Genomic DNA, 19,353 nt, shown 5'->3' on the forward strand with positions numbered 1-19,353 from the left:
AGAGCGCAGGCGCGAAGCGGCCTGGGAGGCAGCGCTTAATGGACAACTGGGAGACAAACGGCGGAAGTCCCGCCCCCCAGAGGCAAAACTTCCGCCTCTAACTGTTCTAGGCTTATGCTGGAGGATTGGCTTGAGTGTCGCCGGGATGGTGCTGCTGGAGAGCGAGCAGGTACAGCTGCACCTCAGGGACGGATGCGGTTCGGGGTGTAGCTCGGGGCCGCTGTGGCCTTTTGCGGGAGGGACTTGCCGCGGCGGGGCGAGGACTGGTGGCTGCCTAACGGGGCCTGGCTTCTTGTGTTGTAGTTCCTGACCGAGCTGACCAGGCTGTTCCAGAAGTGCCGGACGTCGGGCAGCGTCTTCATCACCCTGAAGAAATGTAAGCGGAGGCTTCTGCGAGAGGCACCCGGAAGCCGGTCACCGGTCGCCCGGGCGCCGCGGCTTCTCCTCTACCCTGCGCCGCGCCGGGGAGCAGAGCCCCGGGGGTGTTAGGAGCTGTGAGGCTGGTGCGACCCCCAGCACCCAGGTCTCACCCGTCACAGAGAGCCCAGTGTGCGGGAGATCGTCTTTTCGTTAGGAAACTCAATCCCATGTTTTTGATGTTGCAGTGTTTTCATTGTGGAACTAATAGTTTCTTCGTTGTGGAACTAGGGCCAAACCCTAAATGACCGTGGGTGTTGTGGTTAACAGGAGTAGAACGGTGACGGTAGCATGAGGTCGTCTCTTGGTATCCTTCTCTACTGTTCAACTGTCTACTTATTATTAATTTGTGTGTGTTTACCAGGATGTATTTTTCATGCAGATGATGGTCGAACTAGATCCATCCCAAAGAAGGGAACTGTGGAGGGTTTTGAGCCTTCAGATAACAAATGTCTCTTGAGAGCTACGGATGGGAAAAAGAAGATCAGCACTGTGGTGAGCTGAATTCTTTCCTGTCGACCCTCTTTCTCTCCCCGTTGCTGGGCATTGATCAAGGGCCTCAAAGATTGCTAGACAAGCGCCTACCAGAGTTACTAATAGTCCTGTGAGCTAGGGTCTTAATGCAGCATTTTGGAGTTTATAAGTACTTGAACTGAGGATGGGGCACATCCGAACAGACCTTTTTTTTTTTTAAATATGGTAAAAGTTGACATGTATTTTCTGTTTGGGAAAGGCTGTTTGGGACTGGGACACTTCTTCACTTTAGTAGGGGAAACCTCAACAATATACATTTAGTCATCAGTCTTAATTATATCCTATCATGGTGGAGTTTGAATACGGTGTGGCAAACAAAGATTTCCTGGGCTGTGTGTGTTACTTAGGGTTGAATCCAGGGCCTTCATATTAGCTACATCCCCAATTTTGAGACAGTATTTAGCTAAATCGCCCAAGCTGGTCTTGAATTTAAAATCTCCTGTATCTGCCTTGCAAAGTGAAGACACCCTGGATTCTGAGTGAATACTTACTTATTCTGCCAGGGCAGAACAATACTGCCCTCTATTCAAATTACTGGAGGATACGCATGAGAATATAGACAATATTTAGTTGCTAAGTTTTTCTTTACAAGTTATCTTGAGAGAGGAACTTGCTTTGTAGTTCACACTGGCCTTGAACTTACTGCTAGCCCAGGCTGGCCTGGCATTTGTGGTGGTTCTCCTACCACAGCTGCAGAGTTCTCTTGAAATAATTTTTACAATAAAGCAAGCGTATGTGGGCTTCAAAAATAAAGCTGGGTATCATGCAATAGAGGAGGTAGGTAGGAATCTTCTTCAGTGGTAGCATCATCTTATGGTAGTTTGTATGACTTAATTCATACTGATTAAAGAAAGGCAACAGATTGGCAAGGAGTAGTTTCAGTGAATTTTGCACAAAAATTCTGAGAAGTCCTCTGACATCTTTCAGAGGCCAGGGGAAAATGGCAGAGCCACCTGTGTAAGGCATTTCAGAGGGGAAAAGCCAGTTTGCCTGCACATGTTGGTGCAGGTCTTATATGGAAAAACATAGAGCTACTTGGCTTGTTCCTCAGGCAGAGGAAAATGGAGCAGAATAGCCTTTAATCTAACTTCTAAAGTTGGGAAGTATTGTAAAGATTAAAGTGTGGTGTAGCTCACCACTAGGGTGCTTGATGAGATGCACAGGGGCCTGGGTTCAATCTCTAGCACCACAAAAAAAAAAAAAAAAAAAAAAAAAAAAAGAAATCTCTTCTAGAATGCTATGTTCATGGGGCTTTTGAGATACTATCTGGGTGGAGCAGAGGATACTTACATGAACAAATAGTGACATCTTGTTTTCCCTCTTTCCAGGTGAGCTCCAAAGAAGTAAATAAGTTTCAGATGGTGAGTAACGCCATAGGGCTAGAGTCAGCGTAGCAGTAAAGTGATAGAACAGGGTGCTCGGGTTCTCATTGGCTTCCTGTGATAAGTTTCATCAATTTTTTAAGATCACTAGGCTGGGGCTGGGGATTTAGCTCAGCGGCCTAAGTGCCTGCCTTGCAAGCAGGCAGTCGTGAGTTGTATCCCTGGTACCGATAAAAAGGAAAAAGACAAACAAAAAAAACAAGATCCACTAGGCTATGAATTTCACCAGCTATTTTCTTGTCTCAGATTTCAGATATGCTCTGCCTGTAGTATAGTCAAACAAGAAATTGCCTGTACTTTTCCCTTTTTGCTGGAAAATAAAATGCACTTCATTGTGGGTGAGCATTGCAGAAGCTGTCCCAGTATAAGTGTCCCATGGTGTTAAGCTCTTCATTGGATAGACGTCTGTCTCTGGCTACTGAAGTCCACTGTGGAAACGGCATTCATTCACCCACCAGTTTGTCTTCCCACTAAGGTCATGCTCTGTGTTTTTCAGGCTTATTCAAACCTGTTGAGAGCTAACATGGATGGGCTGAAGAAGAGAGACAAAAAGAACAAAAATAAGAAGGCCAAAACAGCACAGTGAAGGGCACTGGATTCTCTGCTTTTACCAGTTAACCAACAAATTGTTATTTTTCTTTTGGTTTTTACTGTTGGCTACAAAGCTAGGTTTTTGGTTTCCCTCCTGGCAGCTGTTTTCATGTGAGATCAGGGTCATTTTGGAGAGAAAAAGGTTACAGTTTACAAGGTAGTTATGGTCAGAAACTAGTTTAGTTTAGATCTGTGCTGCATGATTGTGTATTCCTGGATTAGTTCGAAATGCTTCTGTAATCGTTTCCCTGAAGAACAATGTCTTATTAAATATTTGTTTCCCAGCACTGTCTCTTACTTGTTCCTTTTCTCACCTCATTTTAATAGTTCTAGTAATAACTGTTAATTTTGGAATAATGTGGTTAATGGATAGGTTTTAACTGTCATTGGACCTGAAAGCTGACGGTTGTGTCATGTTATTTCATGGTATTCTTCCCTCAGGCTGTGTAGCTGTATCATCATAGTTTCTTCCGCAAGTTTGACTTGACTCCTAATAGCTTAGTAAGTATTTGGTTAACCACATTAGGTAAATATATTACAAAATCATCAAGAGTAAACATTCCCAGTTAGTGATTTGGCCCTTCTCCCCTTTTTTTCCCTCATATTGGGAACTGACCTTGAAGCCTCACTTGAGCTATATTCCTGCTTTTTTTACTTGTTATTTTGAGACAGGGCGTTACTGAATTTCCCAGCCTGGCCCCATTGTGATCCTCCTCCCTCAGCCATGTTAGCAGCTGGGGGTTACAATGTGCACCGAAACCATGCCTGATGATTTTGATCTTTTGGTGCCTGTTAGTAAGGATAGTTTTGTATGTTTCTTTGTGTTCCAGCTCCATAAGACTAAAGTGTTTACAGATTCATAATCAAAAAGCAGCAAATATATGAAAAAATTTATTATATCCAAAAAGATAAATTTATAATATATTACACATGAAAAACTGACAAAGCCCAGCTTTGCAGGACAGCTGCTTAGGGTTAAAGTGACAGTGATTCTACATCTCATTCATTTGGTGTACTGCCCTGACTGAACAGAGTAGTGACAGTTCCTCAGAGTTAAAATAAGATTCTATAGTAGTCATCTTTGTAGCTATACAGGAACAGCACAGATACCCTGCAAAAGAAGGCAAAAGGCAGGTTATGACAGGCTCAATTGTGGGTGAAGAACAGAATAAGTATCTAGAAAATTTAACTGTAGGAGCTGTGTTTAATTAGAAACAAGATGGACAGCTAACCCTAAAAATGAGTTTTGCAGGAGCTGAGACTAGCACGGGTCTGCAGTGAAAGGTCCTAATAAGCACACCTCTGCTGGCCTCAGAGGCTTCCTTGTGACCCCTGGATTGGAATGATTTAAAAGTGACATGTTTTGACAAGATGACATAAAGTAAAGCAATCCAAGTTATTTCATTTCAGCATACTCTGAGAAGTAAGTTACTTGAGTGAACAGAGTTGTAACGGATAGTTCCTGCTGCACCACATTTGATAAGACTGCTTTGCAAACTAGGTGAGATTTACTTGGAGGCCAGCTGCAGTTCTGACAGCTGCTCAGCTGTCCGAACTCAACAGGACTGTAAAGGAAATGTCACTGTGAAGCTCCTCAGTTTTGACCATTGGAAACCTGTTGTGCTTAAGTGGTAGCTTACTTTTTTTCAACTTTGATGTTATAAATTTCATCGCACACTGATTTGAGGTATCTTTGCTTCGGCAGGCGTGACAGTAGCTGCTTCACAGTTGTGTTAAATGTCTGTTCATCAGCATCCCACTAGGAAAAAACAGATAAAGACTTCACGGGGCAGCGGGGTTACGATCTGGCCTGGTTACTAATAAAATGCCTGCTCACTAATAAAATGCTGATGTTCTCTTCAAGTAGAGCACAAGGGTCCTTTTTAGGGAGAGAGAGACATGCTAGTGGGGATGCTATTGGGGTTTTTCCTTTGAAGCATTAATTTCCTTTAAATCAAGACAGGTTCCCTAAGTAGAGGTTAGCTGTCAGCCGTGGTGTGATACTGTTGACTTTAGATGAGTTATTTCTGCCTACTGTTCACTTTATATAAAATGAAAACGTTGCCTCTGAGGTGTATCCACTTGATCACAGATCAGCAAATCAAGTGTAGTAGTATATGCTTATTTGTGAGAGCAACATAAAATGTAATATTAAATATTCTTCCTAGCAAAGAACTTCAATAACTTAAATGTTCTTATTTAGGCTATCTGATGCTAAAGATATATACAGTACTCATAAAGACATACCAAAAAAAAAAAGGACCCAAATTTCAATAAAAGGAATTTCTGTATAGTTCTAATCTACAGATGAATTCTCCTAGCTGAGATGAAGGTTTATGTAAGAAAGAACATAATGTATTGCCAAGAACACACATTGTACTACTCTGCAAGGTTAAAGTCCTGGCTCTGCTCCTTAACTAGCTGGGTAACCTTGATTTAGAAGTACACACAAAAGGAGCTAATGTTACTAAATTCTTGGCACTGCAAGACTTTATGGCTAAGAAAATGTAACACTTTTCAATCCTCTTTTGGCAAATTAACAGCAAAGTGTGGAACAGTGTGGAACAGTTCATACTGCTTACCTCTAGTGATAAAAACTGTAAGATTGTTTCCTTGGGTAGATCCACCTGTCAGTACACAGAAAAATACAGAGAACTCTTAAGTGGCATATAATGACTTGCACGTGGTGTCACTGTGGGGCTGGCAGTGTGAGATACTATTGTGCTACAAAGCAGACTTGATGAAGTGTGCAGTGAGCTTGGCCTTGGTGAACTAACAGGCCTTGGAAACTACGCTCAGATCTGTCCACCCCAAAGGTTTGACCCTGCTAGCTACATGTACTTAGGGTAAGCCTGGCAAGGCAAAGACCTGAAACACAGAAAAAGGATTTTGGTTTTCATTCCCTTCCTGTCTCCATCTTTCAGAGGAAGCAAGAGAAGAAACAACCCTTCAGTTTTCTCCCTTGTTCTTTTTATAAAAAAGTTTTTAGTGCCTATCAGGTTTACAAAATACTGGGTTTCAGTGTTATTTTCACAACATCAAGGAAGTATTTTGATTGTATCTACCCCTATTACCTTCCCTTACATTCATCTCCTCTGATTCTCTAATACTAGTGTCTTTTCTACTTTCATATGATCTTTTTTCTTTGAGATGGAATCTCACTATCAGTTTAGGCTGGCCTTGGAACCTGCAAGAATCTTCCTCCCCCAGCCTCCCAAGCACTGGGATTACAGGTGTGTACCACCATGCCCAGCTTCAGATCATCTTTTTTAAGACTCCATATGTTAGGGAAAACATGCGATGCTTGTCTTTCTGAGTCTGGCCTTGTTTTGCTTAACGTGATGGGCTTCCATTCCATCCATTTCTTGCCCGTTTTTTTACAAGTTCAGATGGCATGTGTGCCTCAGCAGTAACCAGGTTGGCATCCAAATACTGCTGAGCAAAAGAGCCTGAACTTGCGGGCACACTTAGATAGTGAGATACACCAACATCAAAATGTTAAAGCAACTTACAGCCAAAATTTCAATTTCACTGCTTTTCTGATGTAAGTTGGCAAGGGTAGTCTGAAGTCGGGTTTGTACCTAATGAGAAGAAAATGGAATTCAGTACATGTTAAACCAAGTCGTCTTATTTCTCGTTCTAGAAAACAATCAGAGTGACAAACCAAGGCCTAGAAAGAATTCCAAACAGTGTCTAAAGATCTGATCTTGGTCTGTTGCAGAAAGGAGTGTCTAGCCACTATGATCTCAGGGAAAAAAGATTCGACACCTGCCGTGATCCTTTGTTTAGGAGTGCCTCTTTATCTTCGTTAGGGTGCTTTCCCCCGCTCCCTTTTCAGCACGGGATGGAACCCAAGACCTTCACCCTGAGCTACATTCCTAGTCTTTCTTTTTCATTTTGAAATAGGTTGCTCCTGCTAGGTTTGAATTTATGATCCTCCTGTGTCAGCTTCCCAAAACACTGGCATTACAGGCATGTACCACTCTGCCCAGTGTCACTTAGTTCTTTTTAATCAGGGGGCAAGGTGCTTCCCTAAGGATCGAGCCCAGGACCTTGTGCATGCCAGCAAGTATTTATCACTGAGTTAAACCTCCTAGTCCTTTTAAATTTTGAAGTGATACCTAATAAGTAGAAGCAGAGAGATTTTAGGATTAAGCTGAATTTTGAAAGAAGAAGGTAACAGCAGTGGGAACATGAAACGAAAGTGATGGGTAACGATGGCAGTTGGGGACAGGAGAAATGAGTGTCACCAACTCTGGAGAAATGGCTGGGAGAGCTCACAAGGACGAAGAACTTGATCTCTGTATTCAGTCTAATTATACTTCTGAATAGTGAATGCGGTCCTAAGACCCTTCCCCAAATGGTCACGGCACACTAACACCCAAATTCGGTACAGTAGGCTTGGTACCCTATCACTTGCTGTCTTCTATTTGCTTCTGAAGTCAGAAGCTTTGAGGACTGGGCTGAACTTTCACACAGCCTACAGTACAGCATCAGATGTGGTAGCATAGACACCAAAAAATATGTATGCTGTGAGACACGGCTTCGTGTCTGCAATTCTAGTGCTCTGTCAGAACAAAAATAAACCAACTCCAGCTGCCCCAGAGGAAAGGTTCTGTTTGGATGTGGTCATGCTGATACTAGCTGATGCCTTTCTAAGAGGACAGGGGGTGCTGCTGATCCTGGCACCTAAGTGAGGCTTCGTGCTGATAAAAGGGTTAGGGGAGAAATTGCATGCCTCCTCCTACCTGTTACCACATCCCTTCTTTGTAGCTCACATCAGCAAGGTGGATGGCCTGACCCAGAGTTACCTGAATTTCATACCGCCGTCTTGTGCTGGCTGACAGCTTCTCCGGGGCTATCACACTTACGATGGGAACAACTGTTGCTCCATGGATTTCAAACAAACCTGGGGCAGAGAGAGTTTCAAGGTTTATGGTTTTCTCTGGGCCCAGTCTTTAGAATATACCATAGAGAGGGGCAGTTTCTTAGAGGCAGCCTGTTGTGCTCCCAGGGTTAGCTCGGGTCTGTGTATTGTCTGTCTCTGCAAAGAGCTGCACTTGAAGAGGAGAAGCCCAGCACCCCAGGACCCTCAAGTGGGAAAAGCATTGAGACAACATGAGCCCCCAAACCTCACGGACTTGGAAACCCAGACTCAGCAGCCTCTAAATTCTTATACACAAAGTTAGTGCTCACAGAAATGAAAGATGTAAGGCTGCTAACAGCTAAATATGCATTCTCATGGGCTTGACTAGAACATTCTTTCAGTAGGGTTACTGGAGGTAACAACTATCACACGAAAACAAAAACGTACAGTGTCTTTTGCTCCAAAGAATTCCAAAATATTTAGTTCTCTGTATGGGAAGACTTTTTAGGAAAATTATCCATATTTCATGAATACAATAAACTAAGTCAAAAGAATATTAAATTACTTGTAAAGTAGACAGACAGTATACCAGGGTCAGAAGAGTCACCTAAACCCTCATTGTTTATCATTTTTTAGGATGTGGGCTTCAAAGCACAGGGTGAGAATTCATTCCATGTCGTATAATTTGTTGTACACATGTTTAAAAAGATATTTCTGAGTCACAAGGAATTAGCTGTGGCTGTAAATGCTTTGAGCAAACACATATAAGCATTATTAGGTCCAGATTATAATTAGTAATTGTACCTGAAGCATTAGAAAATGACCCCTTCAGATTTTGCACTGCAAGATTATCGGAAGCTTCTCTAAAAACAAACAAAAAATAATTAGGAAATAGTCAAAAGGCAAAAGCAACACAGATAACTCACAGTGACCTCCACACACAATAAGCCATTTTTTTTTACTGAATATAAAAACATATTCCTCTTTGGTTATTAGTGGGAGGGAAAAAGGAAAACGACAAAAAACTGTACTTAGTTATGTGTTTGGCCAAAAGCAAGCTAAAAACAAAAAAATGTAAAGGCTATCATTTCACCTTTAACAAATGCATAAAGAAAACATCCTGATTTAGCCAGCTGGACCTGAAATTCTGGCCCCACACAACTCATTTCAGTGAATGATAATAAGTGTTCCTTCCGCTCCTCTCGTAATACCTGGAAATATCGGCACCGGCAGCCCCACCTTCATGGTGGCAGCAGCTTTGGCGACTGCTCTCAGGAGAACACTGGTAAATAAGGATATTCCTTTTTTTTTTGTACCAGGGACTGAACTCATGACCTTGCGCTTACCAGGCAGGTGCTTGAGCCACTGAGCTAAATCCTTGGCCCTAATAAGGATATTCTTTCAAAAGCTGTGAATGGATGTTCCTTCAAGTGCTATGAATTAATTTATAGTTTATGAGTGACACAATAGCACTCCATCTTGGGGAAAAAAGGGAAATAATTATTCACATGGAGGACAGACTTGAAGCCTTTGCTTGTTAAAATTGAATCCTGCATAGGGTTTAAAGTGTCAGTAATGTTCATCCTCACTCACAGTTATTTAGTTTCTAAAGCTGTCTGATTTGGATCTGTAAATGTAATACCTGGGGACTTTAAGAACCTCACATTCTCTCAGAAAGGCTGACCGTGTATCTGTTAAAGCCGAGGGCACCTGGGAAGGGCTGGGGACATGGGAGGAAGAAGACAGCCAGTAGGTTTACTGTCTATAAACCAGGATTTCTCGGGCTCTGCTGAGGAACTGGGGTGGGTGTCAGGCCTGTATATTCTAGGATGCTTTAGCAATGTCTCTAGCTCTGTAAGATACCAGTAACACTCCAAAGTTATGACAACCAAAGATGTCCCCAGCTATTGCCACATGTCCCCTGGGGACCAGATCACTACTGGTTGAGAAACATTGATGTACACCAGTGATTATGAGCATGTACACTAGCGCTGCAAACACATAGGAAAGCTTAATGAAAGAAGCAACACAATAAAAATTTGGAGCCAGGTGTGGTGGTGTGCACCTATGATCTCAGCACTCTGGGAGGCTGAGGCCAGAAGGCAGCAAGATCAAGCCCAGCCTGCGCAATTATTTTTTAAAATATTTATTTATTTATTTATATCGGTACCAGGGATCAAACTCACGACCACGTGCTTGTAAAAAAGGCACTTATGCCGCTGAGCTAAATCCCCAGCCCAAGTCCGGGCAATTTAGTGAGTTATAACAATGGAAAAATTTTTACTATAAATTCCTGAATGTAGCATATCTGAGTCAGTTTTACAAAGCTTTTTAGTTATAATACTTTTACCTCACTTTGTTACATTTGTATCTAGATGGTTGAATGAATTTACCTCCCACCATGAATATGTGACATATTTTCCCAGAACGTATTATAATTTTCAAATTACATGGACAAGATGCTGCTGGTATTCACCAAGAACACACTAAGGAAGACAGATAATGGCTCCCCAGGGCTTTCAAAATAATAATAATAAAAAATTCTCAGAAATGTTCTTGCTGTGGTTTGGATATAGTTTGAGTAAGTGTTCTAAAGGTTCATGAACTAGAAGCTTGGTCCCTGGGGTGACAATGCTGCGAGGTGCTGAAGCTTTTGGGAGGAGGTAAGGCCTGCTGGGAGACAATCAGGTCTGGAGACAGGAAGAGGTGACTGCTGGTCTCTCAGGGAGGAAAGCCGGCTGTTAGCAAGCGGGGCGCCCATGCCTGCTCGGCCCAAGCTGTGTCTCTTTGTGATTCTCGGCTCTGCTGGGATCGTAGTACAGAGGCCTCAGAGGCCAGGATGGAGCTGCCCAACATGAATTTTCAGCTTCCACAACTGTAAGCTGAATTAGCCTTTTTAAAAAAATAAAGTACCGAGCCTTGAGTACTTTATAATACAGTTTTGAAAAACAAACGCTAAGAGATAAGACTAGTTTTGTAGAACAGTCATAATCAGGCTTCCAACCGCATTACTCAGATCCAATAGCATGTTTCATTTACAGGAATCCTGACATCTTTATTTCCCTGACGGATCAACTTAACATTTAAAATAAATTTACACAGGTCCTCTACAACTGGAACCAGCCTCTACAGCTTGTTTACCAAGTTACCTGATACTCCGCTCGTCACTGACTTTAGTCCTCAGTTTCTGCACAACATGGTCCACAAGATCGGACTCCAGCACACGCTTCTCTGTTTGCCTCTCCTTCTCAAATGACTTGACCTTAGCAGAAAGAAAAGGCTTCATTATTCGGCGTTTTCCAAAGCCAAGGATGGTGCACACAGAGTACCACAGTAAGAGTATTAAGTCAACAATTTAGGTCAGTGGTTTCTAACCAGGGGCAACTTTGCTTCCTTGGGGACAGCTGGGAGACACATCTGGATGTCACAACTGTGTGTGTGCGCGTGTGCACGCACCCGCGTGTTCCTAACATCTTCAAATAGGATATGAGAGGGCAGAGGCTGGGGTGCTGCCTGACAATGCAGAGGGGAGCCTCCCACAATGAAGAAGTACCTGGCTCCAAACACTGGAAGCTGTTTCTGAGACACCCTGGTCTGGTTCAGATTGGTTTACCACATATAATAGATTTTTCTTTTTTAAAAGGCCATGCTAAGCCAGCTCCCATTTCCTTTGCTTCACTCACAGATTCAAACATCCTCCAGAAGGTCACCATGTTTCTCAGGCCTCACTATGACTCCTCCTATCCTTTACAAACTCAAATCCTGTCATCCTACCCTGTGACACCTGTCCTTTCGCCTTTTGTCTGGTGACCGGCAGCGTGAGGTGGCCTAATCTGTCACTCTGCATTCCGTTTCTGTTGTGCCTCACTCCATTCCATGCTACACATCTTTGCAGGCAAATTTATCTCAACTATAACTCTGAAGTCCCCCTTGGAAGATCAAAACAGTCACTGGCTCCCCATGGGCTGCTAAAAAAATCTGAATTGACCTCCTTGGTTGGGTGCTTGGGCTGTCTACAGTCCAGCCAGAACCATTCTCTCCTGCTGAAGGCTCCTTTACTACAATCCTTCTGTTTCATTCCCAAGAGTTCATTCTAGTACTCCCGCTCAGGAAAGCACCAGATTGTCTGCTGGCCTGTCCATCTCTGAGACAACCTACTGACAAAACTATTGTGACCTCTACCATTCCCTCTGCTTGCTTACAAGGCCAGTTCAGCACACGACTACGACCTGCCTATACTTGAGGGCCCAGGATTTATGCCTCCCTGCCGTTCTGACATAACCTCTCAGGCTGCCCACAGCTCTGGAGGATCTGATGGTGTTTAGCATTTTTAAACTCAAACTTGTGCACGAATGCCGTTTCCCTAGCAGAGTTTCAGGATTCTTGACAGCAGGTCTGTGGCGTAAATGCCTCTTCATTCTCCATGGCCCTATTCAATCCTTCCTCCTTATAAATGTTTAAAATACATTTGCTGAATGGATGAATGAAGCGATGTGTGGCTTTGCAAAGAGGAAAATGAAGTTACTGACCTCCCCACCAGAGGCAGAAGCAAAGTTCAAAAGAGCTGCACTGGGGTCGGGGGTTTAGCTCAGCGGCGTAAGTGCAGGCACTTGGCAAATGAAAGTCTTAAGTTCAATTCCCAGTACCAAAAAAAAAAAAGGAGCTTTACTGGCTAGGGTGATATGCTGAGATGGACAGGATTATGCATAACAGTGATAAATGTGAAGACCTGTACATTTATTTGTTTGTTTTTGAGACAGGTTTTTCTATGTCATTCAGTCTGGCCTTGAACACATTATGTAGTCCAGAATGGCCTTGAAATTGCAGTAATCCTCCTGCGTCAGCCCAGGATTGCTAGGATTAAAGTCACGTGCCACCATCCCCAGCAAGTGCTGTGATCAAAGCTCTCATTATGAAGGGTCATAACTGTGGACAGGTCAATGGGCTTTAGTGGAGATAACTTCAGTCTGAGCCAGAAGAGCCATAGGCTGCCAAGAGCTGGCTTACTCAGAAGCTATATTAGAAGTCCTGGGCTGTGGGAGGTCAGACACCCTTCCCATTTAATCAGATCATGATTACAGCATTAGGGTCTGTGAGATTCACAGGCAGACTTCAACAAAAGAAAGTAAGTCTAAAGAAGCTTAACTAGCATGGTTGAGGACCTGAAAACCATGACATGAGGAATGGTTTAAGTAACTGGAATGTGTGAGTTAGAAAAGAGGATCCAAATATGGGGTGCATGCCTGTAATCTCAGCATTCTGGGAGGCTAAGTCAGGAGGTTCACAAGCTGAAGCCCAACCTGGGAAACTTAAGTGAGATCCTGTCTCAAAATCAAAAATAAAAAGAACTGGGGATGTACTTCAGTATGAAGGCCCTCAGTTCAATCCCCAGTACAAGGGGAAAAAACAAAAAAGATACAAATAACATGGTAGCTGTCCTCTAAAATTTATTTTACAGAAGGAAGAAGAATTAGATTTGTTCTTTTGACCATGCTGGAGGGCAGCCCTAGAGCCAGTTAGTGTAAATTTTGGGAAACACACTCTGATTGAAGATCTTAAAATCTGCTGCTAATCACAGCAGTGCATTATGGCCCTGGAATGATCGAGTAAGGCTGGATGGTGTCTCTCTGCGATCCTGCAGGAGTCGTCGCTGCACTACAGAGGCTTCATTGTGGGACTGTGGGTTACTGATCATCCTGTGAGTTAACAACCAGACCCACAGTAAAGACTTTAGAGTCTGTGCAGGGAAACTGGCTGTTGGAATCGTTCTCCTGTCTGAAACAATCATATGAACAGTGGTTTTTGGACATGGACAACAAGCAGTGGTAGATTATTACTATTACTAACCACAAGATTTTAGAATAAGCTGGGTACACAGGCACACAACTGTAGTCTCAGATACTTGGGAGGCTGATGCAAGAGATTCATGAATTTGAGGCTGGATTGGCCAACTTAGTGACATCCTGTCTCAGAAAGGACTGACTTAGAGTGTGATGTTTAGCATTAAATTGTGATACTCAGAAAGTCAGTGAATTAAGCCAGATATTGGGAAATTTATTTTTCCATAAAGGGCAGACAATACATTTTTTCCTAGTTAGAAGGACTGAACCCAGGGCCTTTTCACTGAACTATACCTCCACCCCTTTTTGTTTTATTTTGGAACAAAATAAAGTTGTCCCGTTGGGCTGAGTTGTGACTCTCTTTTCTCTATCTCCCAGAAAGCTGGTGTTACAGGTGTGCATTGCCACACTCGGCCTGGATAATAAATAAACTTTTTCAGGTTATGCAGCTTCTTTGTATTCAAATCTCTCTCTCAACCTAGTATAAAAATGATTCCTAGCTCATGAGCCATAGGCTGTGGCCTGGGCTTGGACCTTGTTAACCCCTGACTAGAAGTTCTAAAAAGAATAAACACCTAAAAAGAATACACTAAATCCTAGTAAGTGGAAGAAAATAATAAACAGTGGAGATCAGTAAAACAGAAAACAAATGAACAGATTAAAAAATAGAGAAATGATACCAAAAAGCTGGTTCTCTAAACACAAATGAAACTGATCAACCAACCCCCAGCCAAGCTGATCAGGGGAAATAAAGGAAGACAAATTAACAATATTAGGGATGAAAGAAAGGACATCACTACTGAGCCTAGGAACACTGAAAATAGAACAAGAGAATATCTGAAATCTTAGATATGGTGGGAGATACAAACTACGTGTATTCACTGTAAAAGAATTCACTGGGGTGTGGTGTATGCCTGTACTCTCAGCACTCAGGAGGGTGAGGCAGGAGGATCACTATGCGTTTGAGGCCTGTCTGAACTACATGGCAACACTATCTCAAACAACAACAATAAAAGAAAAAGAAAAAGGCAGCCTGAATAGCTTTATGTAGGCTTTCAAAAGAAGAACTGAGGGAATGACCTCCATCCCCACACAAGGCCTCCAGGCAAGACGAGTGCCCCCAGGTATTATTCTGCAGGGAATCTCACCGCTGAGGTTGGAAACATTTCCTGGAGCCTTTACCTTGACATGGCTTCCTTCTTTATCTGAGACAAGGGCCACATAGGTGATTTCGTGATGTCTGCAGTACTCCTGTAATTCCTCTTGGGACTGAAACAAAGAAACACAGTTCACAGAATAAACACAGAGCACCAGGAGCTGCTTCCGGTCATCAAGGAAAATGACAAGACTGTTTTCAATCATGTTCCCAAGGTGAATTACTCAATATGCTGACTTTGAGGGACATAAATAGTAAGCAAGAGAGCACAGATTTCAGGGAAGCAACGCCTCTTCTGCCTCTGTTAGGTTCATGACAGCTCTAAGGGGCCGTGAACTGTCGGTGTGGTAGACCCAGTAAGAAGTTCTCGTGAGCTTTGAAGTTTAATGGAAGCTGCCAAGAATTACACAACACACATGCCAGGTGTGGCAGGTGTGGAGGGGCCAAGCGCCAAGGAATGCAGGCGGCCTCCAGGGGCTGGAAAAGCTTCTCCCCTAGACAGAGCCAAACTGCAGATGCCTTGATTTTAAATCCAGTGAGACACTTTTCAGATTTCTGACTTTGAGAAATGTCAGATAACACATGTTGTTTTAAGTCACTAAGTCTGTAGTAACTTGTTACTATAGTAACCAGCAATGAACATAGGCAGCAACTCTAACCCCGGATGTAAAGATTTTGACAGAATCTAACAGTGTGAGGACAGCTGGTCCTGATGCTGTAACCGTCTATTCCCCAGGCTGGCACTTCCTGTCCCATTACCTGTGACCAGTCGTACATGATTTCTGCTGTGATTCCCGCGGTCCACAGTTTCTGGGTGAGGTTGATGGCCCGGGACATGGACATCTGGCCAACACTTACAACCAGAAGGTCACAAGAGCTTACTGTAACCTGGACAGGAACAGAGCAGTTACACTTGGGGGCGACTCTGTAGGTATGGATGTGGGGCCGGCACACAGTGGGGTGCTGCTTCCTGTGGAGAGGCGCCTCTGGGCTCCAGTACAGCTACCCTGTGCGGCAGGCTTTCCTATAAGGGACTTCTATATTCATGTTTTAAGACAGAAAGTTCAGCTGCCCTGAGTCATTAGGAAGGTGTTTTTACCTCTGGGAAAATGCACCTTGCCTGAAACACAGGGGAAAAAGAACATCTCTAGCTCTGTAGACCACAGCAGGAATTCTGAACAACGGGTTTAGCAAGAATCTGTGGATCACCGGAACATCTGGCTTTTACATAGTACCTTAGTGACAGTACAGGTGGACCGTCTGAGGTTTCCTTGCTGGAGAGAAAAGGGCAGGAATGGGATATAAGGACTGACATCGACGCCTGGCTTATCTGTTGTGTGGAGGACTATTTCTGAAACCCTCAGTCTACAGCTATGAGAGCTGTGAAATATCTGTGTGGTCTTCTTCCCCACTCCCTGGCATATACCTCCTAAAATTCTGGGAATCTTCCAAGTGATAAGTGCCTTTCTGTGCTAATGAGGTGACTGACATGGTGGTCACTGGGAAGACCAAGGCAGGATCAGAGGATTGGAACTTTTAGCCACCCACTCCCCCTAACCCTTGGGGAGGAAACAGACTGGAGGTTGAGTAGACCACCAATGACCAAAACTGTACTCCATCACGCCAGTGTAATGAAGCCTCCATAAAACCTCAAAAGGAACGAGATCAGAGAGCATCCAAACAGCCAGTGGAGGGCCCTGGAGAACGGGGTGTCTTGAGAAGCTGTGAAAGCTGAGCGCCCTTCCCAATGACCTTGCCCTGGGCATCTCTCCACACTAGTCTTTGTGACATTCTTTATGATAGGCAAGTGAGTACAGGTAAATGTCTCCCTGAGTTCTGGGAACTGCTCTGACAAACAAGTCAACCAGGAGGAAGAAGCTATGAGAACTCTGATTACAGCTGGTCAGTCAAAAGCACAGACACAACTGCGGGGCTTGCAAATGGCATCAGAAGTCATCTGAGAGCAGGGCATCAGGGGATGGAGCCCTCTACCCGTGGGACCTGTGCTGTCTCCAGGAAGCAGAGGTCAGACTGAAGAGAACCTGAGGATGCCCAGCTGTGTCTGATGCTAAGTGGTGACCATGTGGTATGTAAGAGGATAACAGGAGAATCTAAGTTTTTCTTTTGCTTAACTACAAAAGGCAAATCATACTTTTTGACCTGAAAGCTGTTTTAAAGCATGCTGGAAAGCAAAGATGGACTTACAGGTTCTTCCATGTTGAGGACAGCAGCAAAAATCTTGTCGATTGCTATGCTGACGCCAATGGCAGTGGGAACTGGCCCCAGAGCCTGTGGGCCTCTAAACTGGGGGATCTGTGGAGAGACAGACAGCTCTGATTATGCAACAGAGAAGGAGCTGCCGTCACATGGAAAGCAATGACTAAACAGCAAGCTCTCTATTAGCAACTTATCACTATGGGGTTCAATAAGAAGAGGTGTGTGTGTGTGGTGGGGGTAGGACAGAAGCAAATTTAGGAAAATACTAACAGTCACTGCATTGAGATCTGCACAGTTCAGTGTGGTAGTCGCTAGCTACTGAGCATTTGAAATTTGGCTCATCCAAAGTGACATGTGCTACACTCACAAAACACCACTGGCTGCAAAGATTCAGTGAATGAAAGAACGGACATAGAGGAGCGTGCATAATGCTTTGGGTTTGATCCCCAGTGCTGTGAAGCCTCTACCCTCAAAAATAGAAAACAGATTATTCTTAATTTTTATGTTTGAATATATGTTGAAATAATGTTCTGGAATGCTGGATTAAATAAAACATTAAAATTGATCCCACCTGTTTCTTTCACTTACTGTTACTAGACAATTTAAAACTTTACATATAGGTTCCAGACCAAGATAGAAATAGACTTTTCCCTATTCTTTCTGCTAAGTTTAGGTAAAAATCACGTGTAAACACAGCAGTAGTCTTGGAAAGCGAGAGAAGACAGGCCAGAGAAAGACTGCAGGATGTGAGGACGAACATGGTGACTCCCTGGGTTTGTTCTTTACCTCACACTTCACAAACGGGGTGCTGGAAAAATGGCAACCCATAAATGCCAAGAGGAACAGGCTCAAAAACCAAAAGGGCACTTGTTTTCTGTAGGTATAAGACCACAAAGGGGCAACTCAGCATCAAGGAGAAAAGCACAGCCCTTTCCCTGTGTCAAAGGCTAAGCAGGGGGCCCAGCCATTATCCTCACCCACATGTAATGAGAACCCGCTTATTCCAAAAACTCCTCAAAATTTCAAAAAAAGGTAATAGGAGGATAACAATGGTTAATACATTACATACTGTTATCTTTAAATTAGAGTACAAGATATAGGCATGTAATTGTCTAAACAATGTAGCACAAGCCTTTCCTTTCAATGAACTAAGAGAAATTAGTAGTATAACTATTATACATATGCATATATTATATATATATATTTTTTTTCTTTTCCCTTCTTTTCGTTTGCTATGGTTTATTTATTTATGTTTTCACTTTTTAATTTTTCTTGGTGCCAGGGAGAACTCACGACCTCACGCTTGGCAGGCAGGCGCTTTATGCCTGCTGAGCTAAATCCCCAGCCCCTTGCTTGCTACGGTTTACATCTAGAGGTCTCCTCAAAGCCTCATGTGGTCACAGGGAGTTTCAAAGGTCCAGCCGACTAGGCTGTGTGAAGTGGATTAAGGGTGCTGATGTTTGGATTGGGGAGCGAATGGCACCAATCAATAGGCTTACAGTCTGGGCAGAATATAAGGGAGACAGAGAAGGCAGGCTGCTACTGCTGCTGTCCTCGCCGCTTTCTGCTTGCTGTGCATGAACTGTTTCTCCTCTGTGATGTCCCTCTGCCACATGCACCCTGCCTTGGAGCCAGCTGACTGTGGACTGTAATCTCTACAATCTGTGAGCTGAAATAAACCTTTGTTCCTTTAACTTTGGGTGTTGGGTATATATCTTCATTGGACAGGCTTAAGAGTGGAGTAGAGACCAGAGAGAAAGGAAATGGGTGACACTGAGATAGAACAAGAGAAATCACCCCATCTGGGCAGATGGAAAAGGTATTCGGAGGTAAAATGTTTCAGAACCTGCAACTCTAACATTGGTGTCTCAGGAGTCCTGGAAGGAAAGGGAAAAGTGGGTGAGACTAAAGTAAAACACATCCAAAGAAAGAGTAACTGGAAAATTCCTGAGATTTATAAAAGTCATAAAGCTGAGGATTTAGCCAGGCGTGGTGGTGACGCCTGTGATCCTAGCAGGGCAGCACGTGGATCGTCTGGGCAACGTAGTGAGTTCAAGGCCAGTTCAAGGACAGCACAGTGAGACTCTGTCTCAAAAAACTAAAACAGAAAAACAAAACAAAGACACCAACAACAAATCTATAGATTTAAGAAAGGGGAAAACTCCAAGTAGCATGAATTCAAAGAAATTTATGCTAAGATACATTATGGTTCATTTTTAAACTCAAGTTTCTAAAAAACACCTCTTGACAGAATCAGGTGAAAAATATCTTCCAGGGGCTGGGGACTCAGCTCAGTGGCACAAGTGCCTGCCTGGCAAGCGCAAGGTCATGAGTTCGATCTTCGGTACC

The 19,353-nt window shown here is 43.4% G+C and overlaps 2 protein-coding genes across 2 annotated transcripts in view; one reads left to right on the forward strand and one right to left on the reverse strand.

Annotated features, from left to right (window-relative positions):
- Srp14 (signal recognition particle 14) lies at nucleotides 1-3,208 on the forward strand. Its single transcript, XM_003475683.5, has 5 exons — nucleotides 1-169; nucleotides 304-376; nucleotides 800-912; nucleotides 2,280-2,312; nucleotides 2,830-3,208. The coding sequence occupies exons 1-5, from the start codon at nucleotides 146-148 to the stop codon at nucleotides 2,917-2,919; spliced, it is 333 nt and encodes a 110-aa protein (XP_003475731.1). The 5' UTR covers nucleotides 1-145; the 3' UTR covers nucleotides 2,920-3,208.
- A 594-nt stretch (nucleotides 3,209-3,802) lies between these two features.
- Eif2ak4 (eukaryotic translation initiation factor 2 alpha kinase 4) overlaps nucleotides 3,803-19,353 on the reverse strand; it is a 110,699-nt gene continuing 95,148 nt past the window's right edge. The window contains exons 30-39 of the mRNA XM_003475680.5: nucleotides 16,993-17,100; nucleotides 15,547-15,675; nucleotides 14,814-14,900; nucleotides 10,941-11,053; nucleotides 8,596-8,654; nucleotides 7,736-7,833; nucleotides 6,437-6,505; nucleotides 5,507-5,551; nucleotides 4,565-4,683; nucleotides 3,803-4,035 (exon numbers count right to left, since the gene is read on the reverse strand). Of these exons, the coding sequence (XP_003475728.1) occupies nucleotides 3,978-4,035; nucleotides 4,565-4,683; nucleotides 5,507-5,551; nucleotides 6,437-6,505; nucleotides 7,736-7,833; nucleotides 8,596-8,654; nucleotides 10,941-11,053; nucleotides 14,814-14,900; nucleotides 15,547-15,675; nucleotides 16,993-17,100 (885 nt within the window). The 3' untranslated portion in view covers nucleotides 3,803-3,977. The remainder of the gene's footprint in view (nucleotides 4,036-4,564; nucleotides 4,684-5,506; nucleotides 5,552-6,436; nucleotides 6,506-7,735; nucleotides 7,834-8,595; nucleotides 8,655-10,940; nucleotides 11,054-14,813; nucleotides 14,901-15,546; nucleotides 15,676-16,992; nucleotides 17,101-19,353) is intronic.

Source organism: Cavia porcellus, unplaced genomic scaffold, assembly GCF_034190915.1.
Source record: "Cavia porcellus strain 051 isolate PalLab524CR breed Dunkin Hartley unplaced genomic scaffold, mCavPor4.1 scaffold_6, whole genome shotgun sequence".
Lineage (NCBI taxonomy): Eukaryota > Metazoa > Chordata > Mammalia > Rodentia > Caviidae > Cavia > Cavia porcellus.

Excerpts from the sequence above, each read along its gene's own strand:
- Srp14 (XM_003475683.5), top strand. The coding sequence starts at position 146 with ATGGTGCTGCTGGAGAGCGAGCAG. Across the intron at positions 170-303 it reads TGCTGCTGGAGAGCGAGCAG|TTCCTGACCGAGCTGACCAG; the intron begins GTACAGCTGCAC and ends CTTGTGTTGTAG. Across the intron at positions 913-2,279 it reads AAAAGAAGATCAGCACTGTG|GTGAGCTCCAAAGAAGTAAA; the intron begins GTGAGCTGAATT and ends CCCTCTTTCCAG.